This window comes from Sitophilus oryzae, unplaced genomic scaffold (genome assembly GCF_002938485.1).
Source record: "Sitophilus oryzae breed Bouriz unplaced genomic scaffold, Soryzae_2.0 scaffold_1297_pilon_pilon, whole genome shotgun sequence".
Lineage (NCBI taxonomy): Eukaryota > Metazoa > Arthropoda > Insecta > Coleoptera > Curculionidae > Sitophilus > Sitophilus oryzae.
The window spans coordinates 13,289,417-13,309,863 of record NW_022145945.1 but is presented as its reverse complement, the minus strand read 5'-3'; the positions used below and the strand labels follow the sequence as shown (position 1 = coordinate 13,309,863).

At 28.2% G+C, this 20,447-nt stretch overlaps 2 protein-coding genes and 2 long non-coding RNA genes across 4 annotated transcripts; 2 read left to right on the top strand and 2 right to left on the bottom strand.

Moving 5' to 3' along the window:
* The first annotated feature begins 15,090 nt into the window (after positions 1 to 15,090).
* LOC115874823 lies at positions 15,091 to 16,066 on the top strand. Its single transcript, XR_004048910.1, has 2 exons — positions 15,091 to 15,467; positions 15,688 to 16,066. It is a non-coding gene; the product is annotated as an uncharacterized LOC115874823 (long non-coding RNA).
* Positions 16,062 to 16,689, bottom strand: LOC115874822. The gene is made up of 2 exons (XR_004048909.1): positions 16,517 to 16,689; positions 16,062 to 16,461 (listed from the first exon to the last, which is right to left on the bottom strand). It is a non-coding gene; the product is annotated as an uncharacterized LOC115874822 (long non-coding RNA).
* Positions 16,690 to 17,067: 378 nt separating this feature from the next.
* On the bottom strand, positions 17,068 to 17,925 carry LOC115874820 (EKC/KEOPS complex subunit TP53RK-like). Its single transcript, XM_030890118.1, has one exon. The coding sequence runs from the start codon at positions 17,788 to 17,790 to the stop codon at positions 17,113 to 17,115; it is 678 nt and encodes a 225-aa protein (XP_030745978.1). The 5' UTR covers positions 17,791 to 17,925; the 3' UTR covers positions 17,068 to 17,112.
* A 70-nt stretch (positions 17,926 to 17,995) lies between these two features.
* On the top strand, positions 17,996 to 19,083 carry LOC115874821 (magnesium-dependent phosphatase 1-like). Its single transcript, XM_030890119.1, has 4 exons — positions 17,996 to 18,165; positions 18,231 to 18,285; positions 18,338 to 18,559; positions 18,618 to 19,083. The coding sequence occupies exons 1-4, from the start codon at positions 18,078 to 18,080 to the stop codon at positions 18,790 to 18,792; spliced, it is 540 nt and encodes a 179-aa protein (XP_030745979.1). The 5' UTR covers positions 17,996 to 18,077; the 3' UTR covers positions 18,793 to 19,083.
* The last annotated feature ends 1,364 nt before the right edge of the window (positions 19,084 to 20,447 follow it).

Genomic DNA, 20,447 nt, shown 5'->3' with positions numbered 1-20,447 from the left:
GTTGGTTCGTCTCATTAGCTTTATTTTTGTTGGAAATATTCGCTTTTGAAGAAGACACTAACATTTTTTCGTAATTTTTACATTAAGACCATGCCTTTGCTTTTGGGCCTAGTCAACACATCTAGTAAGTTCTGGTCCCGAAGCAGACCTTCTTGACATAAGATTTGCTTCATTTAGTCTTCTTCTTTTAGTCCGTTAGTTAATATGTACGTTCCTTAAGTGCAATTTATTATCAATTTGAAAAGCTGGCAAACGGCGCGGCGGTTTCTTAGCGATAAACTTACAATAAGTCAATCGTCTCGATTAGAAGTTCTCATACGAAGGTTCCTGGACGTCTAGATTGACGTCCTCATGGACGTGGTCATAATTCAAAAACCACTTAGTATACTCTATGGTATCAAGGTATTTTTGGAACCGTAATTTTATAGCAAATTCACTGAATTAAACAAATATAGATATATTTAACTCACCCTGTATATGCAGGGTGTCCCAGAAATAAGTGCAAGTATTTTAACTGGTAGTATAGTTCAACCCCACAAACACACACAAAAAAATTTTGAAAATTCGAAATTTTTTGGAAATTTTTTTAGTTTGCAGTTAAAAAACATAATTTCTTGATAATATGGCAACATAGGTATTAGATTAAATTTACAAGAAAGATCATCCAGAAAGGATCCAGTGGTTCTCAAAATTTTAGCTAAAAATCATTTTTTTGGAAATTTTCAAAATAAAATAACTTTGTTGTTTTGGACTTGTTTGAAAAACGACAAAGAGAAAATATGTTTCTTTTATCGAGATCTACCACCCTTAAAATACTTGGACTTATTTCTGGGACACCCTGTATATAAAAATATTTTTGAAATGCGAAGTACCATTAAACACATATTTTGTAAAAGATTTGGAGTGAAAATCTCAAATAGGAATCCTGATACAGAGCTTTTTTCGGAACACGGAGCCATCTTGTATGTACGCATTTGTATATGTGTTTAAATACTAAAGTGAAAGCAACGAATTTAAATGGGTAAACTTTGTAATATATCTTATTACCAATACAATGCAAAAAGTTTTATAAAAATTCGTTCGCAGTAAATGAATTCCGAGGTTTGTATCCCATAAAGGCTTAAAGCACTACACTATAAAGTTTAATGTATTCAAGCAATTTTGATACTCCCACTTACCTTATTAGTAGTCCTGTGAACATATTATCTTCTGCGAAAATCATCCAGCCAGGAAAAGCACAATATATATTTGAAGAAATTTCGAAAATAGAGAGCGATAAGAAACTTTAAAATTTTTTACTAAAACATTTTGTAAGTCAATTTAAAAAAACGCACGTATGGACGATGCTTCGGCTAGTGTAGTTACTTGAAATCATTATAATGGACGGTGACAATAACGTTAATTCTATTTGTTAACAGGCCTCAAAGCAAGGTCTTTATAACGCGAACCCTATTCTTCGTATTAGCTACTTACTCAGGATGATATCTGTCAAACCATTAAGTCAACTCTGTGTAGGTATATAATAATAGCTGTAAAAATTTAATTTGTTTTCTTATTTTCCTGTCCCAATGTGCGTGTGTCGTTTAGGAACTTATTAGTTTTCGTTAAATTAAGATTAAACTAAACATATTATCGTCATTGATAATTGCTTTCTAGAAACCCGCTCCGAAAATATCGCTCTTTCTATCGTTAAAATTACTATCGTACTTGCTAGTACAGGGTCCGGTAGTAGTGCATCGGGCATCTGTAGCTTCTAGAACAAAAAACTTGGGAGTTTTGTTTAAGTGCAAACCTAAAGTATGTACTAGGATGTATTTTAGGAAAATATTTTAACTTCTATAAGGTGGCTCAAAAAAGTGTGAGTGGATTCGGATGATTTTTTTTAAACGGAACACCCTGTATAATGCATTTTTGGCTTCCTTTCAGGTCACTTTACATAATCCTAAAATATGAGTAAATATATTTCGACAGTTTCAGAGATATTAATAAATAAGTAAAAAAATATATTTTTTTCAGCCTGTTAATGTTATATCTAAAAAATTATTAAAAATACATGAACTGTCTTGAAATCAAAACTATGCTACGTATTTAATTTAGATGGTCTGTACTTACTTTACTAGAAGTATAGTAATCGTAATTCATACAGGATGTTCAATATTCTACGCCAAACTTTCTAAAATATAAAATAAATTTTCTTCGTTTTTTTTTTAATGGAAACACCCTGTATATTATTTTTTCAGTGGATAGAGAATTAAAAAATTAACATTTTTTGTATTTAGGGTATTTCAAAAAATTTAACCGTTTCGCAGATATTCATATGGCATTTTCCACAGTAATTTTTTATCAAAGCCCCACCCACACGTTTTTCTCTCGTATTTTACCGTTGAGAGAGCCATATGAAATATTTCGTGTATCTGTGAAACCATTAAAAATTTAAATACAAAAAAATGTCCGTTCTTTAATTCTCCATCTTATAAAAAATAATATACAGGGTGTTCCATTAAAAAAAAAACAAAGAAAAGTTATTTTATATTTTAGAAAGTTGGGCGTAGAATTTTGGACACCCTGTATGATTTAAGATAACGATATTTATAGAAAAGTAAGTATAGACCACGTAAAGTAAATATCTAATATAGTTTTGATTTCAAGACTGGTTCTGGTATTTGTAATAAATTTTTTAAGGAAGGAATTTTTTATATTTATATTTTTTATTTATTTAGTAATATCTCTGAAACTATCGAAATATATTTACTCATATCTCAGGATTATGTAAAGGGATTTGAAAGGAAGCCAAAAATGCAATAATATACAGGGTGTTCCATTTAAAAAAATCATCCCGATCCACCCACACTTTTTTGAGCCATCCTATAGAAGTTAAAATATTTTCCTTAAATACATCCTCGTACATACAGTACGTCTGTCCGTTCTGTGGCTACGGGGTATCCGTGAGAGGGGAAACGATATTCTCTCGATGTTTTTTCGTAAAAAAATAGACAATGCGTTCCATCAATAAAAATTCTACAAATTTGCAAGTAGCCAATAAAATGAGTGGGCGGAGCGATTTGCGGTGACGTCTCGTCAAGTCGACGTATAAAATATATTGCTGTTTATTTAAATGTTTTTTGTCCGCATTCCTTTCATAGACACAGATCCAGCAGATGTACTGTACTTTAGGCAGAGTAAGTAAACCGACGAATAGCGACAGTCCGGTTTCCAATTTTCTTTGTGGCTGCGCGAAATAAGTAGTCTATCTGTCATATGAAGAAGCGAAGTTGCCACTGTTGCCAATTATCAAATATCTATGTATATACTCTATTTCAAATGCCTCAGGCAACGAATCATTTTTTTAATTATTTATTAGCTGTAAGATATTTTATACATTCAAATTTAGAAATAAGGATTACAAAAGAAAAAAATATGTATAAAACTATATCATTAATTCCACTTCAAATTATGAGCAGTGTATACCATGTTTATAGGACCACTTCATAAGTTGAGCTGTTAAATAAGTAGTCTATCTGTCAAACACGTCAAAAGAGAGAGAGAGAAAGAAAATTTGATCCCACCAAATCAAAAGAGCCGATGGTTTCTGTCGCTACTCGTCGATCCACTTACTCTGCTTTAGGTTCGCACTTAAATAAAATTCCCAAAGTTTTTATTCTAGGAGTTACAGATGCCCGACGCACTATTGCCGGACCCTGTATATTTTTTTAATATTATTTGGATAGCTTTCTGTCTTTTTTATAGCTCCTATAATAAAGAACTTAGCAATTTTGTATAAACGCAAACGTAAAGTATGTATTAGGATGTCTTTCTGGAAAATATTTTAACTTCTACAGGGTGGCTCAAAAAAGTGTGAGTGGATCAAGTTGATTTTTTTTTCAACGGAACGTCCTGTATATTATTGCATTTTTGGCTTCCTTTTTGATCGCTTTACATAATCCTAAGATATTATTAAATATGTTTTGATAGTTTCAGAAATATTAACTAATAAATAAAAAAAATATTAAAAATACAATAAATGTCCTGAAATCAAAACTATATTAGGTATTTACTATAGTTCTATTCTTTGTACTTAGGTCTGTACTTAAATTTGATAGAAATATCGTAATACAGTGTGTTCAAAATTCAATGCCAAACTTTCTAAATTATAAAATAATTTTTCTTTGTTTTTTTTTAATTGAACACTCTGTATATTATATCTTTGTTACAGAGAGAATTCAAAAATGAACATTTAAAGTATTTTAAATTTTTTAGCGGTTTCGCAAATATTCATGTTTTTATTATACATATGGTTCCTTCAGCTGTAAAATACCAGACAAAAATCATTAGATGCCTTTGATAAAAAATTAGTGTTGAAAAACCCATATGTAATGACCCATATGTATATTACGAATATCCGCAAAACTGTTAAAAAATTTCAAATACTTTAAATACAAAAAATTTTCATTTTTTAATTCTCCATCTGACAAAGGAATAATATACAGGGTCCATTTAAAAAAAAAGAAGAAAAACTATTTTATGTTTTAGAAAGTTTGACTTAGAATTTTGAACACACTGTATGGTTTAAGATTACGATATTTACAGGAAAGTAAGTACAGATTGATTTCAAGACATTTCTGGTATTTTTTATAATTTTTTTACGAAAGGTTGAATTTTTTTTTTCTATGATCGTGCAAAAAGTAGCTATTTTTACACTATCTACTATATTAAAAGTCAAGTTTTTTACACTAGTGCAAAAACACCTTGACATTATTAATGACAAGTTTAACTAAAGAGAAAAAATTTGTAAATTTTTGTAAAAATTTGTCAAATCCTGGAAGGTAAACTCTCGGGTAAACTAAGTACCAGTACTGAATACCTCCCATCAACATTCCGGGAAAGAGTTGAGTGAAGAACAAGAGCCCAAGACCACCACGAGCAGAAATGAAAATAAAATTCAAAAGATTATTGGAAATGAAGTTTGTCCATCAATTACCTTAGTGAATTTTTCAAATTGCGACATTAAAATTAAAATGAACTCAAAAAAAGTTATTAAAAAAAAGAAAAATAATATTTGTTTATAGTGTCATTGTTAGTGGTAATATTATTCCGTGAATTATTGTAATAACTTTTTAATAAACATTTAAATAAGAATTTAAATTGAATCGTAGAAAAAAGTGTTGTGTGCAACATGTGCAAAAAGCACATTTGTTACTCTCACCATGATTGCAGCTGTCGACTTCGTCTCGAGTGCAAAACCCACGAGTGCAAAACTCATGCGTCGTGCAACAAATATGCCATTTTTGCACTCTACCTGACTATACTCTGTTTTTTTTTCTCATGTAAGATTTCGACAGACGATGACAGAAAATAAGCAGATGATGTCCATACCAATCTATTTATTTCACTAAAAAAAGTTTCTAATATTTTTTAAGTTAACTATCGATGGGTGTATATATAAATCCGTCGTGCGTCGTCTCTTGTTGTTTTTAACCAGTTTTATTGGTTTATTTCAAAAATGACAGATCATATTTTGAATATTATTGATTGACGCAACGACGAACAATATACGTACGCATATGCGTGTGAAGTGTGAACCCGACTTAAGATTTTTGAGACTTGTCAAACTCTTGCCAAATTATAGGTTATAATTTTGTGTCAAATTATGTCAAATACCGATTTGCGAATTTCTTTTGCATTTTGGTTCGTGTCATTAGTTGTGTGTTTTATGTTTTTTGAAGTTCAGTGGAGAAAAAATCGAGGGAAACTTAACTGTAGACTCAGAGCACAGTTTATAGTTAATATTCGGTGCCCAGACAGAGAGTTTTATACACAAATAAAGTTACCATCAGTAAAGTTTGTATACCATCTTGTATACGGTCCTAAAAACTGGAGTACCTGTAAAATAACATAACACAATAGGTAAATAATTGATTTTATTACTGCAGAAACAATGTCAAAAGGTACTGGTTTAAAAAATTAAGATTAAAGTTAATCAGCTTTTAAAGTATAAAATTCAGTAAGTGTTATTATTAATAAAATATTTTGTTTTATTTATGTTGTGTTTTATTTATTACTGTGCAATATTAATGTTTTTATTTGCACATAAGTTATATTGATAAATATAATAATAAATGCAGGAAGTTTCTTGAAGCTTGAAAGTGAGAAATAGTTCTTTTTTTGGTATGTGGTGTTTTGTTTAAAATACGTGCTTGTTTGTTTTGCACACATATATTTTGCTTGTACACATACCATATTTTTTTTTAAATTAAATAACTCAATTAAATTTTTTCAGTTTTATACAATTTTTTTTCACAATATTTTGAAGTAATCAGTTGTCACTCAAATTTTAAATATACATATGTAGTTATACAATTGTACCAACTTACTTCTTTGTAAAATAAAATAAACTACTTAGAAATTATAAAGACAGACACATCTATCACTGTCAAGGATTTTGTCGTTGGATAGACTATAGTTACACAAATAACTATTTTTTTATTTATTTCTTAATATAAACTATCAAAATAAATTTAATAATATTTTATAATTATGTAAAGTGATCAGAAAGGAAGCCAAAAATGCAATAACATACAGGGTGCCTCATTAAAAAAAATCGCGATCCAGTCACACTTTTTTGAGCCGCCCTGTAGTTAAAACATTTTCCTGAAATACATCGGAATACATACTTTAGGCATAGCATAGACAACAAACTTTAGATCTGCACTTAAACAAAATTAAAAAAAAAAATATATTATAGGAGCTACAGATGCGCGACGCACTATTGCAGGACCCTGTATGTATGCTCAATACGAAGTGTAAATAAATTCATATTAGTATTTCATGTATTACAATAGGTATAGCGAGAAACTCACGTTTAATGGTCAAATAAAGCAATCATCGCAATAAATAAGCATAAATCCCTATATGGACATAATTTAGGTAGTACAATGAAGAAAAAAATGCTATATTTTATTAATACTTAGGCCAGTATTACACTATCAAATTCCTTTGTCAAAGATTTAATTTTATCAAAGAATTTGACAGTGTAATATGTGTCATTTTATAAAATATTGTATATTAACACTGTCAAATTTTTCATCAAATATCTTTTATAAAAGATTTTTACTTTGATAGTGTAATACTGGCCTTAGAATGATCAAGGTACATAATCAAAATAAAGCAGACTTATTTGTTATTATTCTGAAACAGCCTGTATATATTTTGAAAATATAACTCGTCAAAGAGTTTTATATTTTTCTAGCGTGTACCCGCGACTTCGTTCGCGTCGAATTAATCATTTGTAATGGTGTTGATAAAGCAAAGCAAGAATTTCCATTAACATACAAACTAGATAAAATTTTCTCACATTTATGTCAGCATGAGAAAAAACAATATGGCGATATTATTATATAACTTGGTAATATTTGAGGGGTAGTTTCATCTCGTTGGAATTTGACTTTCGAAAAATCCGTTTGCCAAAAATAAGCTTTTTACGTCAAACAGTTTAAGCAGAATCGTGGTTAATCGATTACCCAACTTTTTGGAACACCCTATATGATTTTTTAAAAAATTTCAAAATATGTAAAAAAAACAAAATAAATTATGCGTGTCCAAGCGTTTTCCCGGAAGACTAACCGTTTTTTAAATAACAAATATTGTAATATTTGGGGGGGTTTTCACCCTCTTGGAATTTGAGATTCGAGAAACCCCTCCTTATCGAACCTCTACACCCCACAGTCAATCCGTTTGCCAAAAATCAGCTTTAAACGTCAAGCAGTTTAAGCAGAATTAAGCAGAAAAGTGATTACTCAAAGGTCATATTTTATGAAACACCCTGTATAAATTTTTAAAAAATCTTAAAATATGTAAAACAACAAAATAAAATATACGTGTTTAAGAGTTTTCCGAAAAACTCGCCAGTTTTTTAAATATCAAATATTGTAATATTTGAGGGGTGTTTTAACCCCCTTGGAACTGGAATTTCGAAAAATCCCTTCTTATCGAACCTCTACACTCTAGAATCAACATGTATGCCAAAATTGAGCTTCATACGTTGAGTGGTTTGAGCAGGATCGTGATTAATCAGTGAGTCAGTCACTTAAGGATTTTATATATTAGTACGGATAGGAAGCATAACTAATAATTTTTATAAATTATATTGCACAATAAATCAAAAATCAGTCCTAAAAAGTTGTTTTTTCGTAAATATTTCTTTATACAGGGTGTCAAAAAATAGTGGGTGATTCTACAGATAAAAATAAAACAAAAAGTTCCTATGAATTAGCGAAATCAGGAGATTAATTTATTTAAAATTTCTTTACATTTTATCAATTCACTAATACTTACACGTCTGTGCCAATACTAAAAGCGATGCATCGTAATCTTAAAACGCAAATATCATCTTTTCGAACTAAACGAAGAGCACCGGTTTTGCGTTAAAAAATTCTAGCTCTTTATATTATTTGTTGAAATTACTCTGTATCTATAAGGATTAAAGAAGTACCACCAGTAGTACTCTCTACCCTAATAGAAAGTACCCTTTCAGGGCTGTTACGAATTTCACGATCACCATTCGCTTTGGCATTAAAATGTGTATAAGAGTACCAAATTTCAAGAAAAAGGGTTTACCAATGTCCTTAAAAATAAACAAAATATATTATTTTTATTTAACCTTTCGATGGCTGTAACTTCTTCATGAAGCATTTTAAAGCATATATGTTCATAGGAACTATTTGTTTTATTTTATCTGTAGAACTACCCACAGAGATTAGATACATTATTTTTGACACCCTGTATATTATCACATCACCAGTTTAGAAATGATCGCATTAAACATTTTTATTTTCGAAAAACCTGGATAGAAATTCCTAATACCCCACAATAAAATAATAATTCTTAAAAAACGTTGTTTTTGAGAGTTATTAATGCTTCTGCTAATTTGAAATCGATATGTTTTTATATTCAATTATCGCGTGCTATTTTGGCAATTTTTCTTCACTTCTCTGCATTAAAATTGATTCTTCACGAATTATTTTATTACTACATAAAATATTTAACTATTTTTAGTGGTGGTAAGTATCTTTCTTAATGAATATGTAAATTTCAACAACTGATTAGTAACTAGTGTTTATAACAAAATCGAAATGTTATTTTCCCTAAAGAAAAAGTGTGAATGAATTCTTAATAAAGCTCTGATAGACAGGGTGGTCCGAACTGTATTCCGGAAACTTCAGCAGCATATTTTGCAGATAAAAATAAGCAAAAAAGTTCTTATAAATGTATGTCCTAAAATGCTTAGTTTCGGAGATACAGGGTGTAGAATTTTCATTTTTATTTCGATTTTTTCCAAATAATTTCTGAAGTAACGTCAATATTTGGATGAAAATTGGTGTCTAGGGTTTTTTTGACATGAGAAACTTGATTTTGATGTCAATATGACTCCTATTTGTAGGGGGCGCCACCTACATGTGTTTTAACTGTTTTGAAGAGTAATAACTTTTCGTCCGTACCCGTATAAAACTACTGAGTGAAAAAATGTACATTTTCGTGACTTTTTACGTAAAAACTGTCTCTTGGTAAAAATCGCTACGAGCAACCGTTTTCAAGATATTCAAAATGTAATTAGTCAATATATGTCATTTTTGACCAAAAATAAACTCGTTGAGTAGATTATTAATTGAGTGAAATAATAAATTTTTATTTTCTTAAATTAATCATAAATTTTTCTTGGAAAAAATGATGAAAAACAGTTTCTGTTGAATTTTTGGCACAAAAATATTTCAAATTTATGATTTCAGCCTATTAAAACTATTTAGTCAACATGTTTAATTCATGTCAATGATAATGGGTATTGATAATTTCGATTCCAAATATCTGGAGAACCATTACTCGTAGCGATTTTTACCAAGAGACCATTTTCACGTAAAAAACGTTGTAAATTTATATTTTTTTACTCACTAGATTTATACGGGAACGGGCGTAAAGTTATTACTCTTCAAACCTGTTAAAAATATGTAGGTGGCGCCCTCTACAAGCAGGAGTCATATTGACATCAAAATCCAAATTTCTCATGTCAAAAAACTCCCAGACACCAGTTTTTATCCAAATATTGACATTACTTCATAAATTATTTGTAAAAAATCGAAATTAAATATGAAACTTCTACACCCTGTATCTCCGAAACTAAGCATTTTAGAACATACATTTTTTACTTATTTTTATCTGCAGAATATGCTGCTGAAGTTTCCGGAATACAGTGCGGACCACCCTGTATATTATATAAATAATATCTATACGTGTTAAAATACGAATTTATATATATTTAACCATTATTCTTAACATTAACCAAGTTTTTATTAAAACATTAAACACTCTTTAACGCTGATAACGCATAAGCCACAGCCTTGTATGTATTTATGGATAAATTTGCCTTAGATAGAACAAATCACGTGGCTATACAACATTATATTGTCACTGACTCACGATACTTCCATTATAATTAAATATAATATGTTTAATAATAATATTTTTTTGAATAAATGGGACAGGCCGAGTAATCATAAAGAACAGAGAGATATGGTTTAGGAATTTTTATTTATTTTTAGCAATAATAAACTATAATTTAGAGTTTGTTTACAACTTTCTAGCAATTCGTAATACCGCAAACAAATGTTGACAAGAATACACTAAAATCCTAGTTATTTGTATAGATATGTATGTACATTCCTATTACTACATTACTAATAACCATTGCAAGGCCACTGTTGCCAACTTAGTGGTTTTCCCGCTATAGTAGCCGTTTTTTTTTCGGTTTAGGGGGAAAAAATCATTTAGTGCTATGGTTTAGATTTTGGAATAATAAATATTTAACATTGATACAAAAATTATTACATAAATTTTAAAAAACGATTTTTTTTGTAAATTTGCAGCAATAGTCACGTAATTATTATATATTCTTAAAATATCTAGGCCTAGATCGCCTAGAATCTTCGAAGTCTCATCAGAGCTCCATTAAAACATTCTACGCATTCTATAAAAACTACGTAATTATATATTAAATGATTATCTATTAAAACTACGTAATTATATAGTCTCTAGAATCAGCAACATTAATAGGTAATAGGTACCTTTTGTTTATACATTATAAAATGTAGTAGAAAAATATTAAGGTAGCAGAAAAATTAATGCAATATAATTATTGTATTAATTTTTCTGCTACCTTAAGATTTTTCTATTTTTACACCTAATTTATGTGATTTTCTTAGCATACATGATTTATAAACAATATTTTTCCTAATGGAAGGATGTGCAAGTATTAAGATATCTTAACATTTATTCTCCACATCACAAAGGTTAATATGTAGTATTAAGACATAAAAAAATATAAGAAATATCTTAATATAAATCACAAACTAACTTACGTCTTAAGTTGGTTTGTAAAAAATGAACCTTCACCATATTGTTAAGATTTTATTTTGGCATTACTTACAGGGAACAAGAAATTACAGCAAATTAAGAAAAGGATATCAAAGTCCAGGATATTAAATACTGTAACGTATTCTACAACATAAACCATATCCCTTCTAAAGAGAAAAAGATAAAATATAAAGCTTATTTTAATCCTATAAGCATTCTTCGATAAAATATATGCCTACAATTGCTATTAATCCACTAACTTGACATTTTTAAGAAATTATGATAAAAACATTATAACTAGGTCAAACGTTACCTCTATCTTGATGACATGTATTGTTATAAGACTCATCTTCTTCATGTCTCATTGGCTAAAGCACTTTGGGGTCATCTGTTTCATCTTCTAATCATGCCAATGTAAGTGTGTTGTCCTCAGCTCAGCAAAACAATGTTCTCGCATCCGAAACTCCATACAAATTCCTGATATTACGCAGCCATGGGTGCTGTTTCCTTCCATCTCCTCTATGAACTTCACTCCTTTCCTGGAGTGAAGTTCATAGTTCCAATCTTGGGATGGAATACCACTCACCCCTTAAGACTTAAGATTAAAGCATATTCGATAAAAAATAGGTACTCTATTACCTCTTTACCAAGTTTTACCATGGTAATTTATGTCTTAAAAATTATCAAATTGGTATTTGAAATATCCTAGGACATCATCATGGTAGTACCTCAATACATCTCTCCATAACCTTCTTCCCTTCATTTTTGATATCAGGATAAATCTGAAATTATAAAATTAATAATAGAATTTGTATTATTACTGCTTGAACAATCAAAAAGTCATTTGTTTTCTACTGCAAATAATTCGAAAACAACCTGCAAATATGTATAAACAACCTCTGTATGTATGGCCAACTTGGTCTCTGTGCCTAGGTCAGCTCACATTTATCAATATTTTTATTTTTTTATAAAATTTGAATAAATTTTCACATAATTGTTGTTGGCAAATGTGATAAGCAGCTGATTTTGACATTTCTCTTCTTTTATTAAATATGAGTTTTAGCCTCTGGTTTTAACAATATTTTTTTATTATTTAGTTGCGTCAAGGCTTCCAATATCCATCCTATCCATCCTCAAGACGAAACAATCATATATAATTATTCTTAAAAGAATGATTCAGAGATATAGAGGTAAGCTCTATATTTGGAAGGGGAAGGATATCATATTAGTAATAATGTAATTAAATAAATCAAAACTTTTCTAAAATTACTTCAACCATTATTAATATCTCGGTAGTAAAGGTGTGGATCCGGTGGCTGACCTTGAAGCCCATATTTGCTGCATTTGATCATCGATACTACGCAAGCGCACATCGTCGAGGTTGCCAAATTGCAGTTTATTTTCGAATTATTTGCAGTTGAAAATTTTTTTTTGAGTGTTAATCAATAATAATACAAATTCTATAATTAATTTTATAATTTCAGATTTATCTTGATATCCAAAATTAAGGAATGATATATAAAATTGAATATATAAAATTGTAATAATAATAAAACATTTATTTATATATTTACATTAGAATTAAAAATTATCATTTACTGATTTTTTCTTAATGGTTTTAAATAAATACAGTGTGTTGCATACAAGAAACTTTATTTTATAAAAGGGCGCATGTATGAAATACCTATGAAACATTGGAAACCGACGTTATGCCACGATCCACGATGATTTTTGCAGTTCACAGTTCACAGCACAGCTTTTTTAAGTTTTTAATGCACTTTTTACAATTATCACCGGTTGGAGTAAATAAAACTTGAATTAAACACAAAATAGCAATAATTACTTTGAAAATGGATGTTATAAACACTTTTCGAATTTCTTTAACGAGAGCGGTTTAGATGTTGAAAGACTATTATGATTTTTTGAAGATTCTGACATTGACAAGAGAAAATTATTTCTCTTTTTGTTTGCCGTTGTTCTTAGCGACCACTATAGCAGCTCCAGATCGCGTATAACGGTCGCGACCCAAAATAATTTCGCGACCTAAAATTTTTACGGGCTTTCCAATCTAAACTTGTTGCATTTATCTATGAATTAAATAATAAGAAATAAGCTGGCTGAATGTCGTAATAGACAAGTGGCCAAAAATAGAAAAAAAAATCAAAACTTTTCTAAAATTACTTCAACCATTATTAATTTCTCAAGTAATTTATCTCTAAATATGAATTTATACAATACACTATTCGGTAATTTATCGTTATATAACACTTGAAATTTCAATGCTATTCTTGACAAAATGGCGAATTAAATTAAATATCTAGATATAAATATTACAACTTATTGAGTAAGAGTTTATTTATTTATTTTTTTAATAATACCCTTATAATCACACTAAATCGTTAGGGTGTTTAGATCCTAATAGCGTATACATATACGGAGCATTATGGATTTACTTCAAACAATTTTACTTGAAGTATCTCACAAGTGATATGGAATACCCCAAAATACCCTTCCCTTAGAAAAGTCTATCAGCTCTGTTATCTATGATACTTATAATGGATATTACATAAAATTATTACTCTCAAGTTATAAATAATAAGACAACTTATATAAGTTATTCATGATAAGAATTTTGTTTTTACTTGATCGACTTTAATTCAAATTGTGATACGTCGTATACTAAAAGGATGATTTAGTTATTTTTTTTTATTGTATTTTAGCTAGTAAACTTATAATTATTAATATAATGGGATAAAGAATAGAAAATGAACAAAAAAATACATAAACTGAAAATTACCAATCAATAATAAGTATTATTTTATTATCATGAAAACTAATAAATTTTAAATAAATCTACAATCTTTAATTTTTATGCATGGGCCATCAAGAGTTTTACGTATATACCCATCTTCACAAAAACATCTTTCCTTACAAGTATCACCACAGTTTGCATATTGTCTGTTGGTACAAGTAGCAATGCACGGAGCCCCACAGTAAAATCTTTCATTAGGACCGCAAGAATTAGGCCCTAAAAAGTAACTTAATTATTTTAGAAAAAAATAGTATGTATATTCCTTTTATTTCTTACCATTTAAATATTTTCCATTGACCAAATAAATGAGCGAAATAAATACAACAAAAAGAAGTTTCATATTGAACACCTAGGTATAGTTTTACTTGGTGTCTGACTGTATGGCGTATTTAATTAACGCTTTTATAGAAGTTTCTTATATTTTTAAAAGTCAAATTCAAATAATTATTCTGGTATAGAGATACACTATCAAAAAACTTTTATATTTGAATATTCATATGCCAATCAGTTTGCCTGTAATTTAACTAAGCGTATGTAGATCATTAGCCCAAATAAAAATTTATCAATAATTAGACAATTAATATACAACAACAACTTGTAGATAACTAAATCAATAATTAGATTAGTATTTTTTTTCAAAATGTAAAGCAACCATGGCAATAACTAAATATTTCTGCATTACTATACTTATACTTCAGTTTAAAAAAAATAACTTTTAAGTAGAATAAGAACATATATGTATATTTTATGAGGTGTCACTTACTTTCATACACATTTTATTTTAAAATGGTTGCTTCTCAACTGCATCTGATCTGTGATTTTTTTAATAATACAGTATTGTGCCCTTGAACTTTAGATTTTCAATAAATATTGGATGAATTTATTTTGAATTATCCCCACATTTATCATGTATTAATGCTAAAAAGTTATTATGTTTATTCATTTTTTAAGTTCTGTGAAATTACTTTTTAATTGTTTTTTATATTAATTTCCTATATCTAAACAAAAAATAAACATGCTATTTAACGTTTATGTGTAAATTTAATATGTGGTAATTAGTTATAATCTGTATTTTTAAAACATTATATAAGAGGTTTGTTTTTGAAAACAATCTATGTAGTTTCATTATTCTTTGCCATTTTGCTGTAGTAATAGTTCACAAATATCAAAATGCAAGGAATACTTATTTCAGTTCTTTTTTCTGTATTTTTAAGTACAGTGGTATTTTCTCCAAGCATTGCAGAGGATAATAAAGGTAAATAAGAATTAAATATACCTATAGACAGTCAGGATTTTTATAAAACTTAAATTTTAAAATTATCTATTATGTTCAAAATAAAATTATAAACTAGCAATTTATATATACCTATAAAGAAGTAATAAAGTAACAATAAGGTATAATAAAGCTTTAAGTATACAAGCACAACATTTTTAATTAAATTTGTCTCAATATTAATATAATTTTAATTTCACAGTAATTTGTGGTGTTAATGAAACTTATGAAGCTTGTGGTTCTTTTTGTGTGGCACATTGCGTAAATCGTCAATTCACAACCTGTAAACCAGGTTGTAACCCTGGATGTTTCTGTAAAGAAGACTATATTCGTCGTACACCTGATGGCCCTTGTATCGAATATTCAGATTGCAGATTTTTAAATTTATAACTGATGATATATGATTCAATGTGAATTTTTATGATCGTTGAATTTTTAAATTTGATAAAACTCTTTTCCAAAGCTTATCATTCTTTATTCTGTAATAAATATTGTTTTTAAAGTTAGCTTCGTAACTATTTATATTAATGTATTATAAATGTGTAATAAAAGATTTATTAAAATAAACCATTAACAAACTACTACTAACTTTTATTCAAATACTACATTTTCTTGGTTTCTAGATCATAAATATGTTGTGCGTAAGCTTCGGCTTCTTCAAGGATTTTTTGCCTTTTATATGGTTTATAAACGGTTTTGTGTAATAGGTAGACGCCTAGGGTAAACCCTACAAATGTTACGACAAGCATTTGTGGGTTGCCTTTTTGTTTACTGGCCCATGCTTTGTAACTAGACCCGAAACTCATCTTTTACTCTTGATTCTGATCACTGTTTTCTGTTTTTACTTCAGTTCTTAAATCAACGTTTTCGGTTGTAAAGACTGGTCTCCAAATGTATATTCCAGATACAACTCCTATGAATGTCATTAACGCTAGTTCAATACCATTAAGACCAGCAAAACGACGAAATCTCATTTCTATAAATACCTACTATTATGTATTAAAACGTTTTTATAATTGTAGCTATTTTACCATATCTGCATTACAGACATTACAGAATAGAGCTGCACTAGGTTATCTCATTTAAATTCAAGTTCAAGATCTCAAATCTCAATGATCAAATGATCTCATTTTGACTTTCGAAAATTTGAAATAAACCACAGAAGAGAATAAAAAAGAAATAAATCATAAACCAGAAGTTGGTTGAATACAAATACGTTTTTGGTTGAATATAAAACTAAGAATATCATATATATTTTACAAATATGACTAATCTTCTTTCATCCGTTTACTTGGCATTAAGTTACCTGACAATTCGCTAATAAATATGACGATGCCACAGAAGTACTGAACGATCTTCTGTGGTATCATAATATATGATCAAGGGCAAATATTATATATGTTATCCAATATTTTATTACATAGATTCAAAAATTATGTATTTTAAATTTAAAAAATAAATTTGTTCAACTTATATCCAACTTCTTAATTTTTTGTGCATCAAATAAACGTTTCAAATCTTTTAAAGTAACATTAACATTCAGGTATATTTCCTGTAATAGGCGTAACAAAACAGTTACAACAAACATAGAAACACTTTATTTTGTAAAATATATTAAAAATTACAATTAACCCACCATGGTTCTTTTTCTGCCTCTTGCTCTTATAGCTTCATACTTGGCTAGTATCTCTTTGAAACCTTTTTTATAATAACCTCTGTAGCCCTCAATAATTTTTGGAAATATTTGATCTGCTACAGCATGAGTACTAACTAAAGCTCTTTCTAAAACATACAAATCAACTCCTTTATCTTCTGCACTACAATCCACATGCGACAATCCAAAGTCAATTAATACTATTTTTAAGTCTTTTAAATCATCAAATTTATCCTTATTATGCACGTTCATAAGTAAAATATTTGATGATGTTAAATCCCCATGTATTATATTGCCTTCGTGCATTCGTCCCAGGATAGTTCCAATAGAAATTGCCAGCTTAGAAAGCTTCTCGAAGGAAGTAGTCTCAATGAAATCTTTCAAGGTAATACTGTGTAACAAATGTTCCATAAAAACCATTCTGCGTTCAAAATCTACTAAATATATTGCAGGTGTGCGTATCCCAACGCTTTTACATCGAACAATAGCTTTAGTTTCGGCTTTTATTCGTTCTTTAGTTAAGGAATCATCCAAGTGTTTGTGCCTATACTTTTTAATAAATCTTTCTTTAATTATTGTAGGTCTTCCTAGATATGTACCTTGGTATAAGCGCGCTTCAGCGCCTTGTTTTGTAAGGGTAAAACTATCCATTTGTTTAATTATCGTTTGTATTGTTTAATTTTAATGCCTTTTTACATTTAAATTCAAATTTATTTAAATCGTTTATAACCTCACTATTTTACTAACATGTTTTGTTAGTTGCCTATGATCCCTATGATGTTGACTTGGTGATTTTATTAGTGTATATTTTATGCAACTAAATGTACTATTGGCTATGCTGGACTTAATTCAATTAGAAATAAATTTTGATAGAATTTAGAATTTAAAGGTCAAAGTTGACGTATTTGAAAAGTTTTTTTATCAATGTTATAAACTTTATGAAACTTTTTTTCTTTCTTAATTTATTTATTATTATTACTTGCACAATGAAAGTGGATAGACTGAAAATAATAGTGTTTGACTTGGGTAAATATAGTAAAACTTAAAATCCATTAGGATAAGGAAGTTTAATGTGTATTTTTTTAATCTAGACTATACATTATGGCCTTTTTGGGTAGATACTCACGTTACACCACCATTTAGAATGTAACTGTTTTACTAATATTAAACTATGGTTAGTAAAGTCCATTTGTTTTAGAAAAAATGGTAGTATAGTGGATTCCTATGGTTCTAAAATAAAGTGTTACCCAGAAGTACCAGAAGTGCTCAGCAACTTAAAAGCTTTAGGATATGAATTGGGAGTAGCTTCAAGAACGTCAGAAATTAAAGGAGCAGAACAATTAATTCAATTGTTCGGTTGGGAGAAGTATTTTACTTATAAGGAAATATTTCCAGGCAGTAAAGTAACACATTTTAATAAGTGAGTGATATAAAAATATGTATAAAATCAAAGTGTATATATTTTTCTGTCTTTTCAGTATTAAAAGGGAATCAAATAGGCACTTCGATGAAATGATATTTTTTGATGATGAAAGCCGTAACATCTATGATATTAACAGGTTAGGGGTGGTATCAATTTTAGTTAGAAATGGAGTTAATAAACAAGTTGTCGAAAATGGTATTTTACAATATGTGAATGACAGATCATCGTAGGTATTTGAATTATTACGTAAATTGCAAATCAATAGTACAAAAGACAAAAATATAAATGTTAAGTGTTTTTCTTTTTTTTTAAATAATTCAATATCATCAGAAGATATCAAGTTTTAATCAAGGGTCCATAAGAATTTTGTTTGTTATTGTAAAATTGGCATATAATATAGTTTAAAAGACGTGTACTGCTTTTTTATATGACTGTGACACCACCTATGGTGAATTTGTACTTTAGTTTATTGTGATATTATTTTAAATAATTATTTATTAATAAATATACTTGACGCTGAATAGTTGTTTTTTGACAAATACATAAAATATAAAAACGCTTAGAACAATCATCAATAGCTATTTATTATGCACTATTGCAAAGATGCAAACAATAAGCCTTTTTTATATATTTTTAATAAAAGTCAATACTTATTCAAATATTAGCTGTGAAAGAGTGGGAGTGGAACACCCTGTATATTATTGCATTTTTGTCTATACAATTTTGTCACTTTACATAATCCCAAGATATTAAATATATTTCGATAGTTTGAGAGGTATTAATAAATAATTAAAAAATATATATTTTTCAGCTCTTCAAAAAAAATTAAAAATACAACTATCCCCAAATCAAAACATACTAGGCATTTACTTTTGACAGTCGGTACTTATTTTGCTATAAATATCGTAATCTGAAATCATACAGTGTATTCAAACATCTACCTCAAACTTTCTAAAATATAAATTTTATTTGTTTTTTTTTGAACACCTTGTATACTATTTTTTTGATAGATGTAGAATTAAAAAATGAACATTTATTACATTTAGAGTATTTCAAAATTTTTAACGGTTTCACAGATATTTGGGGTTTTATATTTCATATGATATTTTCCACAGTAAACTTTTATCAAAGTTACCCAATGATTTTTCTCTCGTATTTTAAATTTTAACATTGAAAGAGCCATATAAAATAATACCGCGAATATCTGCGTAGCCGTTAAAATTTTTGAAATACTCTAAAGACAAAAAATGTATATTTTTTAATTCTCCATCTATTAAAAAAATAATATACAGGGTGTTCCATTAAAAAAAAACAAGAAAAATTATTTTATATTTTAGAAAGTTTGGCGTAGAATTTTGAACACCCTGTATGAATTAAGATTACGATATTTATAGCAAAGTAAGTAGACTATCTAAAGTAAATACTTAATTTATTTTTGATTTCAGGACAGTTCTTCTATTTTTAATAATTTTTTAAACAATGCTAAAAATAATATATATATAATACCGCGAGTATCTGCATAGCCGTTGAAATTTTTGAAATACTCTAAATATAAATATATATATATATATATATATATATATATATATATATATATATATATATATATATATATATATATATATATATATATATATATATATATATATATATATATATGCTATATATATATATATATATATATATATATATATATATATATATATATATATATATATATATATATATATATATATATATATATATATATATATTTATATTTTTTTTAATTTAAAAGAAGAAAGAATTTGTTGGCCTAGCCTATAATAATATAAGTCATGAGACATGACTTAAACATTATATAAGAAAAATATAATATAATACTAAGGGTCGGCATTTTTGGTCT